The 23,229-nt window shown below is 39.8% G+C and overlaps 1 protein-coding gene across 4 annotated transcripts in view; it reads left to right on the plus strand.

Moving 5' to 3' along the window:
* Nucleotides 1–23,229, plus strand: part of DPY19L3 (dpy-19-like 3 (C. elegans)) — a 73,868-nt gene that overhangs the window by 2,565 nt on the left and 48,074 nt on the right. The window contains exons 1-3 of one of the 4 annotated variants that reach the window (XM_010848920.1): nucleotides 117–333; nucleotides 1,721–1,862; nucleotides 5,270–5,403. In XM_010848920.1, coding sequence (XP_010847222.1) covers nucleotides 1,760–1,862; nucleotides 5,270–5,403 — 237 coding nt within the window. In that variant the 5' untranslated portion in view covers nucleotides 117–333; nucleotides 1,721–1,759. Of the gene's footprint in view, nucleotides 1–116; nucleotides 334–355; nucleotides 417–457; nucleotides 1,863–5,269; nucleotides 5,404–23,229 lie in introns of those variants that run through there. The other 3 variants (XM_010848919.1, XM_010848918.1, XM_010848917.1) reach the window with 3 other exon arrangements.

Below are 23,229 nucleotides of genomic sequence, written 5' to 3' on the forward strand. Positions count from 1 at the left end.
CTGGGACTGTCCGGCGGGCGGGCGGGTGGCTGGCGCTGCGCCTTTGCCTGGTGGTGTTCGGCCGAATCAGCCGCAAAGACCGAAAGCCCACTGGCCGCCCCGCTCAGTCGCGCAGTCTGGGGGCGCGGCCCCGCCCCTCGTGGTGTCTTGGGGCACCCGATTTGGGACGGGTCGCCCCCTGTCCACCCGACGTGCGGGGCTGGGGGCAGCAACTCTGGAGAGAGCAAGTTTGCCGAGGGCGGGGCGCCTTCTTGGGCGACTTCTTGCTTTGGCCACGCGGGCGGAGGGAGGGCCTGGGTGGTCTCCGGCCTCGGCGGCCACGCCACTTCCTGGGTGAGTCCGGGCGAGTTACTGAACTTCTCCGGCCCCTCGGCTGCCGGCGGGGACGGCTAGTACTGTAGGGTTGGGCTGCGGAGGTGAGCTGAACAACGTGCCCTGCAGCGCCCCGGATGTCCAGTACGCGCTGGTCCTTCTAAGCAATGGAGGAAAAAAGCACCGCTGTCGTTTCCCTTTTCAAACATTAAGATAGCGTAGCTCGTAATTTAGTGGGGAAACTTTTGTTCCATGGATTCATGCAATTATCACACATAGTTGACACTTAAATATTTGTTGCCGTCTGTCCTAACATGTTACAGTGTATCCGTTGTGGGATTTTTTTACAACTCCGCTCGGAGCCTCTTTCTGAGCATGACTGTAGGATGAGGTAACTTGGGGATAAGCTCATCTATGGAGGTACGACTTTGCCGACACTCCTTTTCTGTCTCATTGCTCCAGATTCTCCATTTTCCGTGTTTGCACCGAAGTCTGTTTTGCCTCTCAGGTTTTTTTGCTTGTTTGAATGAATGAATGAATTGCATAATGTTGGATGATGTGTTCTTTTCAATAGAGCAACTTGTTTACTTTTAGGAATTAATAAACTGCCCCAACTATCATGTCCGGCGGCCGGTCATAGTTGATAAATAATTAGTTAAGGCTGTTCATTCGTCGGAGGAGAGACGCAAGATGTTCTGGGGGACGGTAGCCAGCTTACTCACTGCCAGCACTCCCCCGCCTCCCACTTGCTGCTTCCAAACCAGGCTCCTGCTCCCTGCTGGCACTCCCACTGTTTGCTCCCTGGCGGAGCAGCTGCCCTGATTGGCACACCCCCGCTGCCATCACCGCCCAGTCATATTCCTAAAGCTTCCAGAGTGTATTGTTTGAAGGAACACAGGTATCAGAATCCAGATATCTGAGACAAAACAGTATTTCAGTTCTTCAAAATCAGGCTATCAACAATGAACAGTTTATACTTAATACCATTTCCATGGTATGGCACTATAGAAAATGATAGGAAGCTACCTAATTATGTGACAAATTGCATGATGACTGCTATAACTCAGAAAGGGGAAGGATCAGTAGGGGTTGGTGCATCCCAGGAAAAGAAGACTTCCTAGAAGAAGGGCAGGGGTGTGTCTGTGATGCTCACCTGTGTTCCTAACTCTTGGCAGTGCCTGACATAGAACAGGCGTTTTATAAATGTGGTTGTGTTAAAGAAATATTTGTGTTGTGTCTTGAGAGTAGCTTTGAATGCTAGTTAAGGTTTGGATGGGAAAATGGGAGGGCATGGTAAGCATGGGAAAATGGCTCAGGTAAAGTCTCTAAACACAGATGAGCGCTAGGGTGTATTTGCTAGAGAGGGTACTCACACATGGCTGGTGGTTTACTTCTGTGTTGTTTGTAGGAGTGGTTGGAAGAACAATGCATGTGAGTCTTTGACACCATGATATCCATCAGGCAAAGAAAAGGAATACAAACCACAGAAGTTTCTGAGGATTACACGGCACAAGAAGAAAATGTGAAGTTGGAAGATAAATTGCCATCTAGTATGTGATTTAAATTAAAGCAGCATTTTGGATTGTTTTTTTTTTTTTTTGTCTGCATATTGAAATAATCACTCTCCAACAGGAACAAAATTTGGGGAGACCTAATCGTTGAAGAAACTTGTTCTACTACCTGAGGGTTCTACAGATGATTTGATTGCAATCTGATAATATTCATTTTACAGTTATGCTTAGAATCCTTTGATTCACAGGTGTCTGTTCAGTATGATTATGCCAACCTGATCTTTTGACTTTCAGGGTAATACTTTTTCCCACTGTTCAGATTTTAGTCTCGTTCTTATTTTTCTGGTGTGTGTATGCTGCTCACAGTAGACAGCCTTACCTTGGATGAGTTTCTCAATTCATTAAAGTATTGAAAGATGAATCAAAACATTTTTTAATTTTTTATTTTCAGTCAAATTCCTGAATATTTTTTCTTTGCCTTTTTGGGGGGTGGGGAGGGAAGTGGTCAGAATTTGGTAAATTGTTTATACAGTGTTGAAGACTTTTGCTAAACCATGCATCAAATGACATTAATTGCCAACCTTTTGCTTTCTGAGTTGCTAAGACTAAGCATGTCAGGATTTTTAAAAGTAGGCATGAAAAAGTCCATGTCCATCAGCCATTTTGGATATGACTGAGTTTATGTCGACTGCAGCTAGAGCTGCTAAGTCGCTTTAGTCGTGTCCGACTCTGTGCAGCCCCATAGACGGCAGCCCACCAGGCTTCCCCGTCCCTGGGATTCTCCAGGTAAGAACACTGGAGTGGGCTGCCATTTCCTTCTCCAGTGCATGAAAGTGAAAAGTGAAAGTGAAGTCGCTCAGTCGTGTCCGACTCTAGCGACCCCATGGACTGCAGCCCACCAGGCTCCTCCGTCCACAGGATTTTCCAGGCAAGAGTACTGGAGTGGGGTGCCATTGCCTTCTCCGCAGGTAGAGCTAGTAAAGTAATTTGGGGGTAGCAGTTTTATAAAGTTGAGCAGTCATGCCACTCGGCTGTTAGCAAAATGAGATAATGCAGAGTACTCTGTGAAAATCTTATACAAATACAAGTTCAAGTTTGTCCTTTTAAATTTTTGCCAAAAGTTTTACTTTCATTTTAGGTTGGAAGGATTCGTTAACAAAAGAAAACACTTGTCACACACAGTAAACAATTTCAGGATTTGATAGAGGATTGACTTAATTTCAATATACAGTCGTTAAAAGAATATAAATGGAAACAATAGAGAAAAGTAACAGCACATACATCACCAAATTGGGCTGACCAACATCCAGACTTAAACAGTGCTGGGCAGTCCCTCCTTAACAGCAAATTTGAACTCTCAGTTGGGGAAGGATCCTGGGTGGTGTGTTCACCCAACAGGCAAGATTTGAGATTGCAGTTAGGAGGACTCCCACTCATAATCCTGGGGCTTCCCTCATAGCTCAGTTGGCAGAGAAGCCACCTGCAATGCAGGAGACCCCGGTTCGATTCCTGAGTTGGGAAGATCCCCTGGAGAAGGGATAGGCTCCCCACTCTAGTATTCTTGGGCTTCTCTGGTGGCTTAGCTGGTAAAAAATCCGCCTGCAATGCCGGAGACCTGGGTTGGATCCCTGGGTTGGGAAGATCCCCTGGAGAAGGGAAAGGCTACCCACTCAAGTATTCTGGCCTGGAGAATTCCATGGATTATACAGTCCATGGGGTCGCAAAGAGTCGGACACAACTGAGCGACTTTCACTTCCACTTTTCACTTTCATTTATAATCCCAGGGCACAAACTGATATCATCATTAGTTTGCACACAAAAATGCAGCTCTGGTTTTTCTTTAACTTTTATAATGCTGTTTGTTTTACCTTGTGAGTCACAAGACTTCTTAGACCCTGCAGGACTGGCCAGACCTCCGGGGCCCCAAAAATTTCAGGACGCACTCCCTTTCTTGTCTAAAGTGCCACCTGACTTGCTGTACTTGCAGGCAGGCACAGAATCAGGCACTGAACACCAAGCAGTGTTCAGGAAGGTCAGAAGCAGGTCAGAGACCTGCTGTCCTGCTTCTGAAGCCTGAACAAGATTTCCTCAATTTTAGTTTTGCTAACATTAAATTAAAACATAGCTTTGAGAATTGTTAATTCTACCAAAGCATTATTTGTCAGAAAAAAACAAAAGCAAAAAGGAAGGAACAGATATTCCCAGAAACCCACTAATCCTGAGATTACCACTTATGGCCCTTTGATTATCTCACAATCTGCATGTTGTTCTCTGTACATATATACCTACAAGCATTCAGATGTGGTTTTGCAAAATTGAGATCCTACATGCTGTTGTGTAACTTGCTATCTTTTTCTTATTATGATATATATGAACATACATCAGTCAGTGTATTTTAAAAATTTTGTCCGTGTTTAGTCACTGTGTAACTATAGCATAATTTCTTTAATTTCTTATTTAATATTTAGATGATTTTTAACCTTTTACCTCTACAAACTGAATTGTGATAAATATCCTCGTGGCCAAATGTTTTGTTTAAAACTATTTATTTAGGGCATATGCCTAGATTTAGAATTATTGTTCAAATAGGATGCTCGTGTCAGTGGCTTTTACTTCCTGTTGCCATGTTGCAGTGCAGAAAGGTATCAATTTATTCTAACACCAGCATTGTTTTTAAAATGTCTTTTTTGGTGTGTGTGTACACACCAAAACAGAATACTAAGCATTTTTAAGCTATCAAATTAGCTAGTATTGTAAAGTTATAGCTCTTTGTTTTGATTTTCATTTCTTTAATACTAACCTTTTTTTTTCTATTAATGTTATTGGCCATTTTTTCTTTTGTGCATTGCCTATTCTCATCGTTAATCAATTTCCTACTGGAATATTCATTGCTGTATTATCTTGAAAGTATACTATATTAAGAATACTTAACCTTTCTTATATGTACTATGTTTCCTAGTTTATACGCCCTTTAACTTTAGTGTGATGGATTTTTTCCTATGGATTTTAAAATTTTAATCAAATTTTGGGGTAGCTTTTAATGAATAAACCACACATTTTAAGTAGATCATATAAAAGACTGTTTATTTTTTAACTATAACACATTTATTCTTCCATTTAAGAAACTTATTAGCTAAAGTAGGTCAAACATGGGTCCTAGGTTTTAAGGTGAATGAGACAGTGTGCTTGTCTTCACGAAGTTCACATTCTAGTTGGCAAAATGGAGAAATGAACAGTTAGATACAGTGGTGGGAAAAGCTATAATAAAAGTATAGAAAGATCTGTGGAATCACAGAAAGGAGCCCCTAACTGTCTGCGGGGGACAAGGAGAACTTCTCCAATGACAGGCAGCTGGAACTTAGCACGCTTGACAGTCTGAAATAGAACTATTAACTGCTAAATCCTTTACTGATTTGGTTTTTCATCTGTTTTATTTTTTCTAAAAGGTTGTACCAATAGACGATTATGGAAGATTCTGTCATTTACAGTTGGCGGAACTGTTGCCCTGTGCATTGGGCTTCTTACGTCTGTCTACCTGGCCACTTTACATGAGAATGACTTGTGGTTTTCTAATATTAAGGTATGAACATTGTATGATTTACCCATCAAGGTCTCCAGTAGTTAGTTAGCCATTTAGATGTATGACCAAGACAGTTTCATTTTGCCATAAAGAATTCAGGCTCTTATGCTTGGATGCAGAGTAAAATGACTTTTGTTAATTTAAAATAACATCAGAAGTTTTATAGTCAAATGAGTTTTTCCATTTTCATTAATTTATTCCAATTATGTATCAGTTACTCTAAACCAGTATTTTTCAAACTGTATATTGTGAAAGTGGTGTAGTAGGTCATGAGTAACATTTTTCTTAATGAAATCAGATATAAGAGAATATGGTCACATAGTAAGACTGATAATTATTTGTGAAGCTTTTAACTATATGTATGTGTATACAAAATGGGTCACAGTATAATTTTTTTCTGTTGGGTATAGAAAAAAAGTGGGGGGGGAGGGGCAGGGGGAGAAAGAAAGAAAGCCAAAGCAACTGTTCTAAACCAAGGAGTTTTAATCTGGCTCCATAGATGACCTTGATGTGGTATACCTTTCTAAAAGTATATACAAAAGATAAATGTCATTAGATTTTCAGGAGGGTCTGTGATTCTTTAAACACTGGTTTTCTTATTGTCTTTCTCTCTCTCTCAACATTTCTATACATCCTTTAATTTGGCTTTGGTTCCGAGCAAGTATATCACTTAAAAGGAGACTTACATGTTGCCAGTGTTTTTCGTCCAAATATAGCTTGCTTTTCATCCAAAAATGTCATGATCTTTGACCTTATTTCCCACCATGACTTCTAATGACTAGTTGGTGATGAAGGTAAATTGACTTTCACAAGCAAAGTTTATTGTCTGTGAGAATATTCAGAAGCATCTATGCAGAATATAAAGACAGTGTCCAGTGTTTTCCGGAATATTTGGAGCTTCAGTTCCATTATTGGAATGAGTCTCCAAAGGAGACTACTTTGAATGACAAGTTTTATTTTTATGAATAATGTCTAATATGTTTATTTTTTTAAACCTGTCATATTACTTTATAGGTATAGCAAGTATCTATGTATGTATCTTTTTACAAATGATCATGGTACCAAAGAATAATAATTCTTATCCTTCAATGACACTTGGTAGTTTTTCTTGTCAAGAAAAATTTCACTCACCTATGTCTTTTTAAAATGGAGTACCTGTAAATAGATTCCCTGGAGATAAGAAATTTAAAACTTATTTAACACAAGTATTTTGAATAAAGCAGGGAATTTCCCCTTTGTGGGCATAAAGCCAAAATTAAATGCTAGGAACTGTATAGCAAGGTAACAGGTGAAAGAGATCACATAATTTTAAAATGTAAGTTTAGTTCTTTAATTTAAAGCTGATAAGTGGCCTTACTAATATACCCCCTCATCAAGAAGCCTGAGGAAAAGGCCAGGTCATGTAGGGCTTTGTGGAGTGGGCAGGAATTGGAGAGAAATGGACAGAGACAAGAGTCAGAAGGATGTAATGATTGATCGTTTGTGTGGAGGATGATTGAGAAGGAAGAATCATCAGTGATGACCTTTCTCCTATTAGAAGGATAGATGGGTGGGTCTTCATTCACTGTGATCATGAACCCCATGAGAAGAGAAGGTCTGGAGGAGACAGTAACACCTGACTAACGACCTGGAGTTAAGCCACTCTTCACAGGTTGATGGCACAGTCCTCCCCAAAACAGCCTCTCACGTCAGACACCAATCACAACTTTGGGGGTCCCCCAGCTACTCTCACTTCTGACCAACTGGCCATACATTCACTCAGGTAACACAGAACTCAGGGAAGCTCTGTACTTATCATTACAATTTTATTATAGAACTAGGATACAAATCAAAGCCAGCCAAAGGGAGAGGCACATCCGGCTAGCCTGGGAGAACCCCAGACTCAAAGTCTCCATTGTCCCATCTACCAGAGTCAGGACATGACTGTTATGTTCTTGTATGGCAATATATAGAGTATTGCCAGCCAGAAAAACTTGCCTGAGCTCTGGTGTTGAGAGTTTTTACTGAGGTTTCATTATGTATGCATTATTAATTAAATCATTGACCACAAGGTCGAACTCAATCTCCAGCCCCTCTCCACTCCCCAGATGTTGGTCTGATATCTGCTGGCTCAATGCCCCAAGCCTCTGATGATATGGCTGGACTTTCTGGCTTGACCAACTCCCGTCCTGAATCATCTCCTTAGCGAAAACTGTCTAGGGGTCCACCCTGAGTCACGTGTTAACACAAGCTATCAGATGTGGGCCAAGGAGCCCACCGTGAGTAACAAAGATACTCTTGTCACAGGGAAGTTCCAGGGCTCATTGGCTGCCCGCGGGAACAGGGGACAAAGGGCAACCAGTTCTTTATTATACAGGAGTCATTGAGGCAAGAAATGACGAGTCTGGGTTTGGATACATTGTGAGTCACTTTCAAAACAATCCAAGTAAAGACCTAGAGTAAAGGAAGCTGGATTTATGGACCTGAAGGCAGGAATTCCATCTGTGTTGGAAACAGACACTTTCATGTTACCAGCTTGTGGTTGTGTGGGCAAGATTGTTTGAGGAGTATGTAGAGTGAGAAAAGAGACCCTACGCTGGATTCTGGCTGTGCCTCACATGGCATCTGGGAGAAGCCGTGAAAGAGGCCCATCCTCTGACAGGTTTCTCCTTCTCACCGTCAACCACCACCCCCAGCCCCTCAAGCTTAAAACTGGGCCAGAGTCTTGATGCTTTTTTTTTTTTGGTCTCTATTCAACCTCTCTCTCTTTTTCTCCCCTGTGTCACAAGAGGAGTCCTGAGATGTTGTAATCATTTCTCAAACCAGATTGCAGGCATTGGTTTATTTTTCCTCTTTGACCCATCTAAACCCAGCAATCTCCAGAACTCTGCACGGAAGGCAGTGATCTAAGCTTGCCCTGTCCAGTACAGCAGCCGCCAGCCAGGGGTAGCGGCGGAACACTGGAAATGCGGCTAGTGCAGCACAGGGACTAAGCTTCAAATTTTACTTAAGTTGAACTTTAATTTTCAAGTATGTATACATTCTCTGTTAATAAACCAATGACAATTGTAGCCATTATTGATCAGTGATTTACTTAGCCAAAAGAGAAGCTCATTTTCAGAGTTTATACCTAGATTTACTCCATTTCATCACCTTCATCTTGGAGGATTATGGAAATATTTGAGACGTGTAAATCTGTTTTCCTCTTTTTTATTTGTGAGTTATAACTTACCAAAATTACTAGGCTACTTTTTTATGAAAATACTTTGATCTCTTGAACACCTTGAATTAGTTGTAATTATTCAGACAGTACAGATATTGCTAATAAAATAGACTAATCACACATTCAGTTTATGCATTCAAAGTAATTTTTTTAAGTGATCATAACAATGTTAGTATCTAATATGTGGGAAACTCTGGAACAGAGAAACTGGAGAGCTGAAAAGGAGAAAATGTTGGTTTAAATGGTCCTAGAACATGTGTATGTAGTATCCTTTCGTAGCATATTTTTTTAATTAAAAAGTCATTTTCAGAGTATAAGAGCTTTTTTCAAATAACCTTAATTGAATGTCTGCTATGTGCTTGACCTTGTTTTAGGTGCATTTTACACATATTTTATTTAATCTGGCTGTTTCCAAAGCCCAAGCATTTTAACTCTAACTTGTCCTTTAAATGCAACCATGGTTGTTTTTGTTTTTTTTTTTCTGCTCTATATTATAAAAAAAACAAACTAAGAGAATTTAAAGCCCATACTCTTACTTGCTGTGCTGCCCTCACAGTGACCTGCACGTCATCAGTGCTGAGTAGACAGTGCTCTTGTGGAGCAGGGTTAGCCTCTAAGGGTGAGGGAGTGGTGTAGCCTGGGGACCACGCTGCCGCAAAGAATCTGGTTGAAACCAGAGCCGAAGGGTGCAGCCTTCGGAGCTTGCCTTCAAGGTTGGTGCATGGTTAGCAATGGCAAGTGGGGAGCTGTTAATTGTGTTTATAACAATTTGTGTTCAGTAGGTACTAAAGTAAATATCTGTATGGTCTTGTTTGTTTTTGTTTTTTGAACGTGTATTTTTTTTAATTGCACAAACTATACTGTGATAGCAACAAAAACTTTTTCAATGAAAAACATTACTTGGTATTCATTACCTGTAACAGAAGACAGTTTTCACTTTCCCTTCCATTCTTCTTCATTCTGTATGTGTATATGTATTTTACTTATTTATGACTTCAATATAGGTAGTTTTTATAATGATCATATGCTTTTCAATATACAATTGTGTATTTTCATGAACAATTATTATGTAAATAATGATAGCTATATAATTTAATCTTTTTGGCATTTTTATACCCTTGGTCATTTCACTGTTTCCTTGCTCCCCAGTTTGGGGTAGATTGTTTCTGACTGTGTGGGTAGAGCCCTAAAATTGCTTACTTCTCATTTTAAAGTGACAGGATAAAGATGTCAGTTCTCTTCCTTTTTTTTAGAATTACTTCAGAGCAATTGAGAAAATGAAAAATAGTCAAATTCCTTCTTTGATGAAACTAAAGAGTCCTGTAATCTGGAATCGCAGTATATGAGGAAGGGCTGCCAAATTCAGTGAAACTCCTAGGAGTGTAGAAAGATGCTGAGAGAGGAATCTCAAAGCTGCAGATTTTAGAAAAACCTGCCAAAGTTTAGTCCTCCAAACTCACTGGCATATCCTAGGTTGGGGGGCGTGGTGGCTAATGGGACTGGATGTAAGGAGCAATGACGGAAGCTTTCCTGGAGACACTCTGATGTGAAAGAGAAACAAGATAGACAGGCTGAAACGCATCACAGAAACACGCCATTTTATTAAAAGTTTAGAAGTTTAGGAAGACCAGGATAAAGAGAGAAAACTTGCATTTTCAACAGCCCCACAGCTGCCAATCTCTGTTCAGTAAACTGAGGAGAAGACTAAAACCGCACTCTGTAATCCACTCTGAAGCACCAGAAAAATTCTTGCAGGCCTAAATTATGGCCCAGGCCTCTCCCCTATATGAACTTCTGACGTGTAGCTGATTGGGTAAGAACTTGCCACATTCAGAAATTACTTAATACTCAAAAAGGAGCTAGTACAGGATCTGTACAATGATACTGCAAGAAAAAAGGGAAGAGAAAATCGAGAGCAAATGACACATGAAGAATAGTCACCAGAAAACTTTTACAGCAGAGACAAGAAGGTTCTAGCCAATCCTGTCACACTGAAAAGCAAACATAATGCAATGTTTGCCACTGTAGAAGGTGAATCCAGATTAGGAATATAGCAAGGTATATACCATCTTTAAAGAGAAGTAGGAAGATGACAAAAGGAAACTTGAGCTGACAGAACTTAGTCAATAAATAGAATATTTAAAGATATAATCATAATAGATAGAAATCATGACTACAGGAGGCCAGAACCTGAAGAAAGCACAGAGAAATGTTGGACGGGACTGATTACACAAAATAAAATTAGTAAAGTTAAAATATTAAAGAGAAGTGACAGCTGAGGAAAAACTGCACCCAGACTGCATAATTTGCGTCCCAAAGGAACCAAAACCATGAAACAGGAAAAGAAAAAAAGTTTAAATGTGTAATTCAAGAAAACTTTCCAAAAATAAAAGAAGACTTGAATCTACAAATTGAACAGGCACAGTGGGTCCCAGGAAGATTAGGCCTAGAAAAGTCGTTAGCAAGTTGTAGTTATGAAGTTGCTGTACTTGAGTAGTAAAGAACTTTTGGTCATCCAGACAAAAACATCAAGTTGCGTATAATAGGAGACAAAGGTCAACCTGGCTTCCAAGTTTTCCATAGTCACACCTAGTGCTCCAAGACCACGAATGATGTCTAAGAAAGGGGTTTGCATATTTTAACCCAATTACTCCACCATATATGAAGCACCATACACATTTTTTTGACTCTGAGAAACATGTATTTTTAACAACACTTGGAGAAGTTGGTAGAGGAAAAACTTTATCCTGTCAAGAGATAAAAGGCAAAACAGTGATAGAAAAATTGTCAGCGAAGTTCAAATTTATTTAACTCTAGGACTAAGACTAAATAGTTACAGAACAAAACATATGTGAACAATGTGAACGAATTGAAAGTCACTCAGTCATGTCTGACTCTTTATGACGCTATGAAGTATACAATCCATGGAATTCTCCAGACCAGAATACTGGAGTGGCCCTTTCCTTCTCCAGGGGATCTTCCAAACCAAGGGATTGAACCCAGGTCTCCCGCATTGCAGGTGGATTCTTTACCAGCTGAGCCACCGGGGAAGCCCATGAACAATGTAGTAACATGTAATAATGTTATTCTATAATAGTAACACACCACAGTGTAATAATAACATAATAGCACAAGTTAGAAGAGGAATTGGAAAGAGAAGGTAAAAGATGGTGGAGGTATCCTGATTTATCTTTTATAGCTAGAATTCAAAAAGTTTCAACTAAAAATCATGTCCAGAAACAGACACACAGTATATATAAAAGAACATTCCAAGAAAAATATCAGGTAAAATTGGCAGAGGAGAAATATGAATCTCATAATAAGATTGTTATTACTCCTTATAGGAAGTAAGTAGATACTGTCCATAGAGGTAAAGAAGTTATCCTCTGAGGTTATAAAGAAAGGTAACAAAAACATAAACCGTCCAAGTTAAAGACACATGTACACACATGCAACCACACACACACACATAGAAACAAGCAGACAAATCATGTAGCAAAGGATGTGTTCTGAAAAGCAGCAAAAAGCATCACACAAAATGTATTAACACAACTATATCCAGATCTTTTTGTTTAAGTAAGTGTCGATGGATTTTACTCATCTAATAAAAACTCTGGATCATAAAGCAAATCACATCATATATGCATAAGATCCTCCCAGAACAAAGTTACTTAGAGGGATTAGACCAAAGGTGTGGATAAAGACTTAATAAATGCAAAAGGGGAAAAGAAAGTCTCAAACAAAAAATTTTATTAAGTGAAGCAAAGAAGGTCAATGTGATATGACCTAAATCAAATCCCTAATGATTATACAGTGGAAGTGACAAATAGATTCAAGGGGTTAGATCTGATAGAGTGCTTGAAGAACAATGAATATTGTACAGGAGGCAGTGATCAAGATCGTCCCCAAGAAAAAGAAATGCAAAAAGGCAAAATGGTTGTCTGAGGAGGGCTTACAAATAACTGAGAAAAGAAGAGAAGCTGAAGGCAAAGGAGAAGGAAAGATATGCCCATCTGAATGCAGATTTCCAAAGAACAGCAAGGTATGATAAGAAAGTCTTCTTCAGTGATCAATGCAAAGAAATAGAGGGAAACAATGGAATGGGGAAGACTAGAGATCTCTTCAAGAAAATTAGAGATACCAAGGGAACATTTCATGCAAAGATGGACACAATAAAAGACAGAAATGATATGGACCTAACAGAAGCAAAAGATATTAAGAAAAGGTGGCAAGAATACACAAAAGAACTATACAAAAAAGATCTTAATGACCCAGATAATCCCAATGGTGTGATCACTCACCTTGAGCCAGAAATCCTGGAGTGTGAAGTCAAGTGGGCCTTAGGAAGCATCACTACAAACAAAGCTAGTGGAGGTGATGGAATTCCAGCTGAGCTATTTCAAGTCCTAAAAGATGATGCTGTGAAAGTGCTGCACTCAATATGCCAGCAAATTTGGGAAACTCAACAGTGGCCAGAGGACTGAAAAGGGTCAGTTATCATTCCAATCCCAAAGAAAGGCAATGCCAAAGAATGTTCAAACTACCACATAGTTGCACTCATCTCACACACTAGCAAAATAATGCTCAGAATTCTCCAACCAAGGCCTCAACAGTACGTGAACCAAGAACTTCCAGATGTACAAACTGGATTTAGAAAATGCAGAGGAACCAGAGATCAAATTGCCAACATCTGTTGGATCATTGAAAAACCAAGAGAGTTCCAGAAAAACATATGCTTTATTGACTACACCAAAGCCTTTGACTGTGTAGATCACAACAAACTGGAAAATTCTTCAACAGATGGGAATACCAGACCACCTTCCCTGCCTCCTGAGAAATCTGTATGCAGGTCAAGAAGCAACAGTTAGAACCGGACATGGAAAAACGGGCTGGTTCCAAATTGGGAAAGGACTACATCAAGGCTATATATTGTCACCCTGCTTATTTAACTTATATGCAGAGTACATCATGAGAAATGCTAGGCTGGATGAAGCACAAACTGGAATCGAGATTGCTGGGAGAAATATCAATAACCTCATATGCAGATGACACCACCTTTGTAGCAGAAACTGAAGAGGAACTGAAGAGCCTCTTGATGAAAGTGAAAAAGCTGGCTTAAAACTCGGCATTCAAAAAACGAAGATCAGGGCATCTGGTCCCATCATGGCAAATAGATGGGGAAACAATGGCTGACTTTATTTTTCTGGGCTCCAAAATCACTGCAGATGGTGACTGCAGCTATGAAATTAAAAGACACTTGCTCCTTGGAAGAAAAGCTATGACCAACCTAGACAACATATTAAAAAGTAGAGAGATTATTTTGCCGACAAAGGTCTGTCTAGTCAAAGCTGTGGTTTTACTAGTAGTGAAATGTGGATGTGAGAGTTGGACCATAAAGAAGGCTAGAGTGCCAAAAAATTGATGCTTTTGAACTGTGGTGTTGGAGAAGACTCTTGAGAGTCCCTAGGACTGCAAGGAGATCCAACCAGTCCATGCTAAAGGAAATCAGTCCTGAATATTCATTGGAAGGACTGATGCTGAAGCTGAAGCTCCAGTACTTTGGCCACCTTATGGGAAGAACTGACCCATTGGAAAAGATCCTGATGCTGGGGAAGATTGAAGGCAGGAGAAGGGGATGACAGAGGATGAGACGGTTGGATGGCATCACTGACTCGATGGATATGAGTTTGAATAAGCTCCAGGAGTTGGTGATGGACAGGGGAGCCTGGCGTGCTGCAGTCCATGGAGTTACAAAGAATCGGATACGACTGAGCAACTGAACTGAACTGAGGCAAAGAAGGACAGTGTTCCAGTGATAAACATACAGACTACAAATAGGACTATCTGTGTATCAAATAATCCAAATATTTACAAAGCAAAAACCACAGGAGATGCAGGAATAATATAGAAATACACTAGTATTGAGTTTTAGTTCTTTCCCATTCATAGAAAAGCATGAGGACAAACATAAGTAAGGGGGGGTGGGGCCCTCCCTGGTGGTCCAGTAGCTAGGAGTCCATGCTAGAGGGCCTGGGTTTCATCCTTGGTCAGGGAACTAGATCCCACATGCTGCAATTAAGGCCCAGTCAGCAAAATAAATATTTTTTTAAAATAAGGATATAAAGGCCTAGTAATATTGAATATGATCTAAAGAGAGAACATACACTCATCTCCAGTTTCCACAGAACATTCACTAAAACATTGATAAATTAAGCCATAATGAAAATCTTGGTCCAAAAATACGGAAATTATATGATAATATTCTCTAATCACAGTGTGATAGCACATAGTCTTGGCTTGTTCCTGACTTTGGGCATAAAGGTCACAATATCCCCTTTATTTAAATAAAGATTGGAGATAACTAATTAAAAAGAAAAATCAGTACCTTGAATTTTAAAAAGAATCTTTGACACAGGTAATTAAAACTGTAGAAATTACAAATGAAATCTAGAAAATATTGAAAACTATGTTTCAGAATTAATAAAATGAAAGTATTCAGAGGAAAATTTATAGCTGTTAATACTTTCATTATGAAATAAATGAATTATTCCACTTCTGAAGTCTCGCAACAGAAGGAAGAACTTTAATAAAAGAAATTGTCACCTCAACAGTAGGAAGACAGTTCATAAATGAATGGTGGTTTGGGGAATGAAAACTAAAAGATAAAGATGTGGTAGGAAGTGAAAATATCCAAAAATTACAAAGATCATGAAATATGGTCACAGAGAATAACCATAAAGACCAAGAAATAACCATAAAGGCCATGAAATAAGAAAGAGCCACATGATACTATTTTGTTTGATTTTATGCAAATTAGATGAGTGGGTAACATGGATGATTTTCTAGAATATAAATTACCAAAATGGTCCCAGTAAACACAAATTGTTTCTGTACATGTGATAGAGAAAACTTGGAAAACAACTTCCTAACCCCCACCCCCAAAATACCAGATGCTGTTGATTTTATGAAGGAATTCTGCCAAACTCTTAAAAAATTCCACTGCTATTTGAGCTGTTCTAGAACACTAAAGAGGAAGAAAATCTCCAAGATATTGTTATAAATCAAGAATTACACACTGAACCTGAGGATCAGAATGTAGCTACAGTCAGTTCTTCTTTCCACCAGTTATGATCTATAAAGTCATTGAGAACCGTGAGTTAGAGAATACCGAACCATTGCTTTTAGGGAAATATGTGCATGTATATAGCACACTCATATCACACAGAGGTTACAGTCTTAAATCCTAAAATCTCCTCCTGGTAGATTCTATTTTCCTTTTTTTCACAAAAGAAAAAAAATGAGGTTCAGAAGTGTTACATGAGTCGCCTGAGGCCGTCCACTAATATTTGAAGGAGCTGGGATTCAAAGTTTGTCCACTGGCCCCGGAGCTGGGGCATCTTGCACTGTGCTGCTCTGCCCCTTACTGAGAGAGGAGATAGAGTTATTGGCAGATGATGCAACTATATACCTGTTCACCCCAAGAGAATCTAAAGAATGGTTACAAGCAATAAGAAAATTCAGAATGTACCAGGGATTAATTATACTGAAGCTAAAATTAAATATACAGACGCCACGATAATTTTATTTTTACATTTGTCAAAAACTGAAATTAATAGGAAAGGAAGACTTCACATATGCCCTTTTTTTAAAAAGTGTTGCCTGGCAGTCCTAGAACACATCCATTCAGTCCCCAGCTCTCCTATGTGACTGTTTTAGCCTTGTCTTCCCTCTTCTTTACCAGACCTTCTCCAGTCTTCACTTCAGCTAGTGGCTGCTTCCTGTTTCACCATGTAGGGAAGGAAGAAATTATTTTTCCTACTACCCACCTAGGTTCTCTGGCTGGAGCCCCATAAATTGAACTGGCAAAAGATTAACAAGAGAAAAGCAGACAAATTTCTTTAATACAAGTTTTACGAGGCACAAACACCTTCATAATGAAACGACCCAAGGAAATCCTTAAACTTTTGCATTTTTGTACTGGATTTGATGAAGAATCGAAAGTAACGGGAGAATGTGATGGTGTGTGAGCCCAGGGCAGTACACTGGGGGAACACTGAGCAGGGCCTATTCATTCAGAGTCCTCTCAGCACCTCCATCTTCAGCGATGAGAGGTTCTTTTCCTCTCAGAAGCCACCTCTCACAAGAGTCTTAATGACGGCTTCTAGGGAGAAACGAAAGGTCAGAGTCCATTCTGCACCTGCTGTCCCTCCAGTTTCTTCAGCTTAGAGTGTTCAGTATGCCAAGGTGCCATATTTTGAGGTAACGTGTTCTGAACTCTGTCAGCTGAGAAAGTAGAAGCAAACTGCAGAGATCGCCCGCCTGCCTCCACTCCGTAGCTGCCCACCTGCTCGCTGATGTCCTGCCCCGCATGTGCCAGACCCGAGCCCCTGTCTTCCACTGATCCACATCGCTCTAGCAGTTACTTCTCTCTCACACTTTCTCCCATCCTGGATGGAATAGTCTACTCTACCCCTCTCCCCTTCCCTTGCACTTACTGTCCCATTTTTCCGCTCATCTTAACACCAAAATTCTCCCCCAAAGTTTGATGACTGGTCATTTGTGTTCCTCTCTTCTCCTTCTCTCTCTCAAACCCATTCCAATCAGGCTTCACCCATGATGTTGCGCTTAAAAATGTCTGGCTAAAGTCACAGATATCCCCCAAGTTACTTAACTGTGGGCTTCCCTTGTGGCTCGGCTGGTAAATAATCTGACGGCAATGTGAGAGACCTGGGTTTGACCCCTGTGTTGGAAAGATCCCTTGGAGAAGGGAAAGGCTACCCACTCTAGTATTCTGGCCAGGAGAATTCCATGGACTGTATAGTCCATGGAGTCACAAAGAGTCGGACACGACTGAGTGACTTTCTCACTTACTTTACTAACTGTAGTGGTCATTTCTCAGTCCTCATCTTACTTGACCTGTTAGCATTTTTTTCTTGGCTCCAGTACACAGTCTCCTGGGTTTCCTCCTGCCTCTCCAGCGGCTCCTTTGACTCCTTTACAGGCTACTCCTCAGCCTCCCTAGTGACCTCTTATTGGCAGAGAACCCTAAGAATTAGCTCCTGTATTTTCCTCTCCACCCTCAACTGCTAAGAACAGTCTGTCTGTAGCTTTAAATAGCGTCTCTGTGGGCTTCCAAGGTGGCTCAGTGGTCAAGAATCTGCCAGTGCAGGAGACGCAGGTTGGATCCCTGTGTTGGAAAGATGCCCTGGAGTAGGAAATGGTAACCCACTCCAGTATTCTTGTCTGGAAAATTCCATGGATAGAGGAGCCTGGCAGGCCGTAGCCCAGGGTGTTGCCAAGAGTTGGGCATGACTGAAGCGACTGAGCACGCACACACCATCTCTATGCTTACAGCTCCCAGATGTCCATCCCTGCTCAGACATCCCCCTGAACTTCAGACTTGTGTATTCAGGCACCTACTTGATCACCTGCATTTGTCCAATAGGTGTTTCTGATTTAACTGTCTTAAACACCTGACCTTCCCTGGCTGCAGGTGTTTCTCCTTAAAAACCAAATCTGTAAATAGCAACTTTGTCCTTCAGTGGCTCAGGATTTCTGTCCTTAGAGAATTCTAGTTCTTTCAAACGCCATTAAATCCTTTAGGAAATCCTATCAGTTTTCTTTCTGGCTGCGCTGTGCAGCATGCAGGATCTTAGTTTCCTCACCAGGGATTGAACCCCCCCCACCTCCAACCCACATTGGAAGCATGGAGTCTTTTTTTTTTTTTTTGATTGGAAGATAATTTCTTTACAATATTGTGGTGGGTTTTGCCATACATCAACTTGAATCAGCCACGGGTGCACATGTGTCCCCCCGTCTTGAAACCCCACCATCAACCTCACTCCCCACCCCATCCCTCTGGGTCGTCCCAGAGCACTGGCTTTGAGTGCCCTGCTCATGCATCGAACTTGCACTGGTCATCTATTTTACATATGGTATACGTGTTTCAATGCTGTTCTCAAATCATCCTACTCTCGCCTTCTCCCACATATTCCAAAAGTCTGTTGTTTACATCTGTGTCTCTTTTGCTGCCTTGCATATAGGGTCGTTGTTACCATCTCTCTAAATTCCATATATATGTGTTAATATTACTGTATTGATGTTTCTCTTTCTGACTTACTTCACTCTGTATAATAGGCTCCAGTTTCATCCGTCTTATTAGAACTGACTTAAATGCATTCTTTTTTATAGCTGAGTAATATTGCATTGTGTATGTGTACCACAGCGTCCTTATCCATTTGTCTGCCGATGGACATCTAGGTTGAGAACCATGGAGTCTTAACCACTGGACCACCAGGGAAGTCTCTCAGTTTTCTTTTGATAGTATCTAGAATCAGATCACCACTCACAACCTCCGCCTTTGTGTCTGCGAGGATTACTTCAGCAGCTCCCTTCCTGCTTTCCACGCTTTGCCCATGCCCTGTGGAGACTATCCTGAGCATAACAGCCAGTGAGATTCTCCCGGATGTTTGGCAGTGTATGTCTCTGCTCAAAACCCTTCACACTCAAACACAGCATGCCTAACACCAAACTCCTACCTCACACCTCCCTACACACCCACCTTCTAGCTCATGGCACGAGCCCAGAGTCCGTGTGCCTCCCAGACTCAGTGGTCAGCCTCCAACCCCTGCTTACATCTCAGATTCTGTCTCTGCCCCTCAGCCTCTCTGATACGACTACCCCTCCTTTGCTCCTTCTGCTCAAACCACCCTGTCTTCTCAGTCATCTCCAGGGTGCGTGTGGGCGGTTCTGACTGTTGAGCTCTCCCCTCAGACCTCCACGGGGCCTACTGCCTCACCTCTTCCAGTCTCTGGTCAGTGTCATTTCATCAATGAGGCCTTCACTGCCCAGCTCCAGGGTCACAGTACCACCCCCTTCCCTTCCTATCCCTCTTCTCTGCTCTCCCTTTTATGTTCTACTGGTTTATTCTCTTCTCTTCCTGCTCTGGATTATAACTTCCATTAAGGCAGAGACTTGTGCCTCTTTTGTTCCCTGCTAAATCTCCCAGCAAAAGATTGCTTATAAATTGTTGGTGGTTAGTAGGTATTTGTTGAATGAATAAATGAATGGATGGATGGATGAATGAATGAGTGAATGAGGAGGATCAATTGGATTAAAAAGATAACCAATCAGAAGCACTGAACCCAGTGGGGAGGCTAGGTTTTGGGTTTTTAAAAAATATTTATTTTTATTTATTTATGTAACTGCACAGGGTCTCAGTTACAGCACGCAGGATCTTCAGTCTTTGTTGTGGCATGCAGGATCTTTTTTTTTTTATTTTAGTTGCAGCATGCACACTCTTAGTCGGGTCATGTGTGATCTAATTCCTGACCCGGATCCAACCCAGGCCCCTGCAACCTGGGAACTCAGAGTCTTAGCCACTAGACCACCTGCGATGTCTGGGAGCCTAGTTGAATAGGCAAAGAAAAGTCATTCCTTTCTCTTGATACCAGTCTTTGCTTGAATAGTTATTTCCCTTTTTAAAAAATGCATTGTTCTTTCTCACTGAAACTCAAACTGCTTGGGGTCAAGGACTGAATTCTTAACACCTTTTATTTCCTCAGCAAATGAATGTTCAGTGATAAGGATAGGTAATTCTTATTTGGCTAAAAGTACTAAAGTCACTCACTTTTTGAAAGTCTTTTTACCTTATGCTAACATTTTTTCTTATTTATTTGATACTGTAGAATTTGCACATCTCCCCATTGAATACTCCTGCAAAGCAAGGAGCCTTTAGACCAAGTCGGGTTAATTGGCACGGTGGTAACTGGTAGAGCGGGGATAATAATTGCTTCAGCTGAGCCCAGAGGAAGTACTGTCACTCAGCTAGTCTAACCTGCTCACAAACACTGCTTGGCAACTGTCACTTGTCACTGCTTTCATCAACGCTAGGGCAAGAATCATCCCATTCTAACAGATGGACATGAATTTAACCAGACAATAAACCATGTATGTGCCATAAATATGTTTGCTGAGGGCATGATTCCCTGTACAGAACTTTAAGAACAGCTGTCTTATCATGAGCTACTGTTTCTTGGTGAGATGATGTGTTAACTGAATTCTGAAAGGTTACATTTATCTTTAATGTAATCTTTAACGTTAATGTGATCTTTAATGTTAGTTTTTCAGTGGCTTCCCCACTACCAGTTGCCTAGTTAATTGGGGGGCAGTTTTTATAAACAAAAGTTATTTACATGAGATTTTTAAAAGCTAATGATACGGTTTCTTTGCAAATTTGGTGTCATTTGGCTGAAAGGGCTTGTTACCTTTTGTATGTTGCCAGGGTATGCGTATCATTAATTGTGAGCTGTCATTTTTTTTTCTTGATGCTTATTTCTTTTTAATACTTCTGTTAAATTACCATATAAACTACTACTTACATGGTTTTAGCTGTACAATTTCTTAAAAATGCAATCTTTTGTCTTTCTCCTTTTTTCTGTCATTATCTTCAGAGACCATGTTTTTTTTTATCCTTTCAACAGTGCTTCTTCCCCTGTGGAACTTGGGCAGGTTAAAATATGAAGTATTGTATTTGTTCATTTTACAATCTTTAGAGGGTAACTTCTATTGGTGTGCATTTTCATTGGCACTATCCACCAGGCAAAGCATAAATTGCTGTATAAAAACTGGAAAAGCGTTTGAATGAGTAAAGCAGATGTTCTCCTAGCATGAAGCAGATGTAAAACTTGCAAGTGTCTGTCTAATAAAGTACAGCATTTGGTTCTATGCAGCTGGTGCTAAGATTACCAATTAATCATGTCGAAATGCATTTTTACTAATCAGGATCCCCTCTGTTCTTTACACGTTCTGGGTATGTTAGAGAGAGAGATGGGGCACAGAAGTGGCTTTCTACTTTTAGTACTTTGAGCAGTGTTTTTTTTTTTTTCTTTTTCCTCATCTTTATGAAGTCAGTCTCCTTTTATTTCTAAAAGTGTGTCAGATTGGAAGCCCCCTGCATGTGAATGGCTGGTTTGGTTCTCCAGTTTGGTTGGGCATGTGAGTTTGATGTTAGAATATTCCACTGAAAGCAGCCATACTTTGAACACTTTAAGGCAGCAGGAGAGAAGGAAAGGAATGTAATATACTTAATGGTTTGGGGTTTTTTTTTATTATTTGTATGGACAAAAGCTAATATTTGCTTAATGTCAATTCCTAGCTTCCATGGTTACTTGATCAAGGAGGAGGTTGAACATTCTCGGAACAAGTGATACAATTTAGTTTTATGTTATCAAAAGCAATGGAGCAGGTTTTGCTGAAAGATTGAAGGTGAATGGATTAATGTGACTGCTAAGAAGATAAAACTTTGTAGCTATAAAAGATACAGCACAGATCAGTAGCAAATGTAAAGGCTAAAAGAGCTGTATCATTTTCTGTCCTTTTTATAAAGCAACTGTGCTCATGAAGTTACCTTTTCAGAACCTCATGGGCCTGAAATATTTGCTTTTGTGTTTGATTTCCCAAGGATAAATTTGTTTTCTGTGAAAGGCAACTCAGTATATAAGAAGTTTTGCTACCCTGTATCTCCTGGCTTTTTAAAAAAGAGTTAATAATGATAAAATGTTAACAGTTTGTTTCAGTATCACTAAGCGGATGTTTACACACTCTTTTGAAAGTTGAATATTTCTTCAGTGCTCTATTCATGAATTGATTTATAATACTTTTTTAAAGGGTAGGAGAAATATTTCTGTAAGTATCATAAGGGCAAAAGGAAATACATTGCATAATTTCCAGATCTGAAGGTAAATAGCATGAATGGTTCTTTTAATTAAATGTTTATTATTATTTGAAAAATAATTGGAGACGGGGAAAGCAAAGATGTGCTAAAAGAAGTTATCGACTAGAAAGTAAGATTTTCTGTGCTTTTCTTCCCCAATAAAGCTGAGTTTGTGGAATATGGATCTGCTGTATAGGAAAAAAACATAGATGGTATTATGTTTTCAACTGTGCTACAGAACCTGGTCTTTTTAAATACTGGTGTTAAGAATCTATAATAACATAGGTTATAAAAATTTTTGTTCATTTATATTGTTTTATATATATATGAAATTAAGGTCTAAGAATATTAATAGGATGATTCTAGAAAGTTCCCCATGCTTGTTACCAATTGCCTCCATATTTTGTATTACTGATTTAAATCTTAAACTTCATAAAAGCATCTTGCAACCAAATTGACTAATAGCTACTACTTTAGATTTTCAGTTCTTCTAAAATTGAATATTTATATAAAAGCAGTTTAATATTTCTTATATCCATTTTCCTACAAGAAAATCTTTCCCCCAAGGCTACACTTATCAGAGTACAATTCATATGTAAGAGATCTGCCCCATTTTACTAAGAATACCTTATATTCTTAGAATAAAATGATTATCAATCTTATATAATTTTATTAGCTTTTAGGCAAGTATCTAAATCAATTGTAGTTCTTTTTATTTGAGAGACTTTTTTCTATGTCCCTATTTTGTTTCTAAGTAACAGTACGTAAGAATGGTGTTTTTTTAAGGTTTTAATTTGTATGAAGTAAAAAAACATTAACTCCAGAACATTAACTTAAATGGAACTAGTTTTCTCCATTGTTAAAAATTACTTGTTAGAACAAAAATTTTAAACATCCACAAAAATAGAAT

The sequence above is a fragment of the Bison bison genome, unplaced genomic scaffold, assembly GCF_000754665.1.
Source record: "Bison bison bison isolate TAMUID 2011002044 unplaced genomic scaffold, Bison_UMD1.0 scf7180017864280, whole genome shotgun sequence".
Taxonomy (NCBI): domain Eukaryota; kingdom Metazoa; phylum Chordata; class Mammalia; order Artiodactyla; family Bovidae; genus Bison; species Bison bison.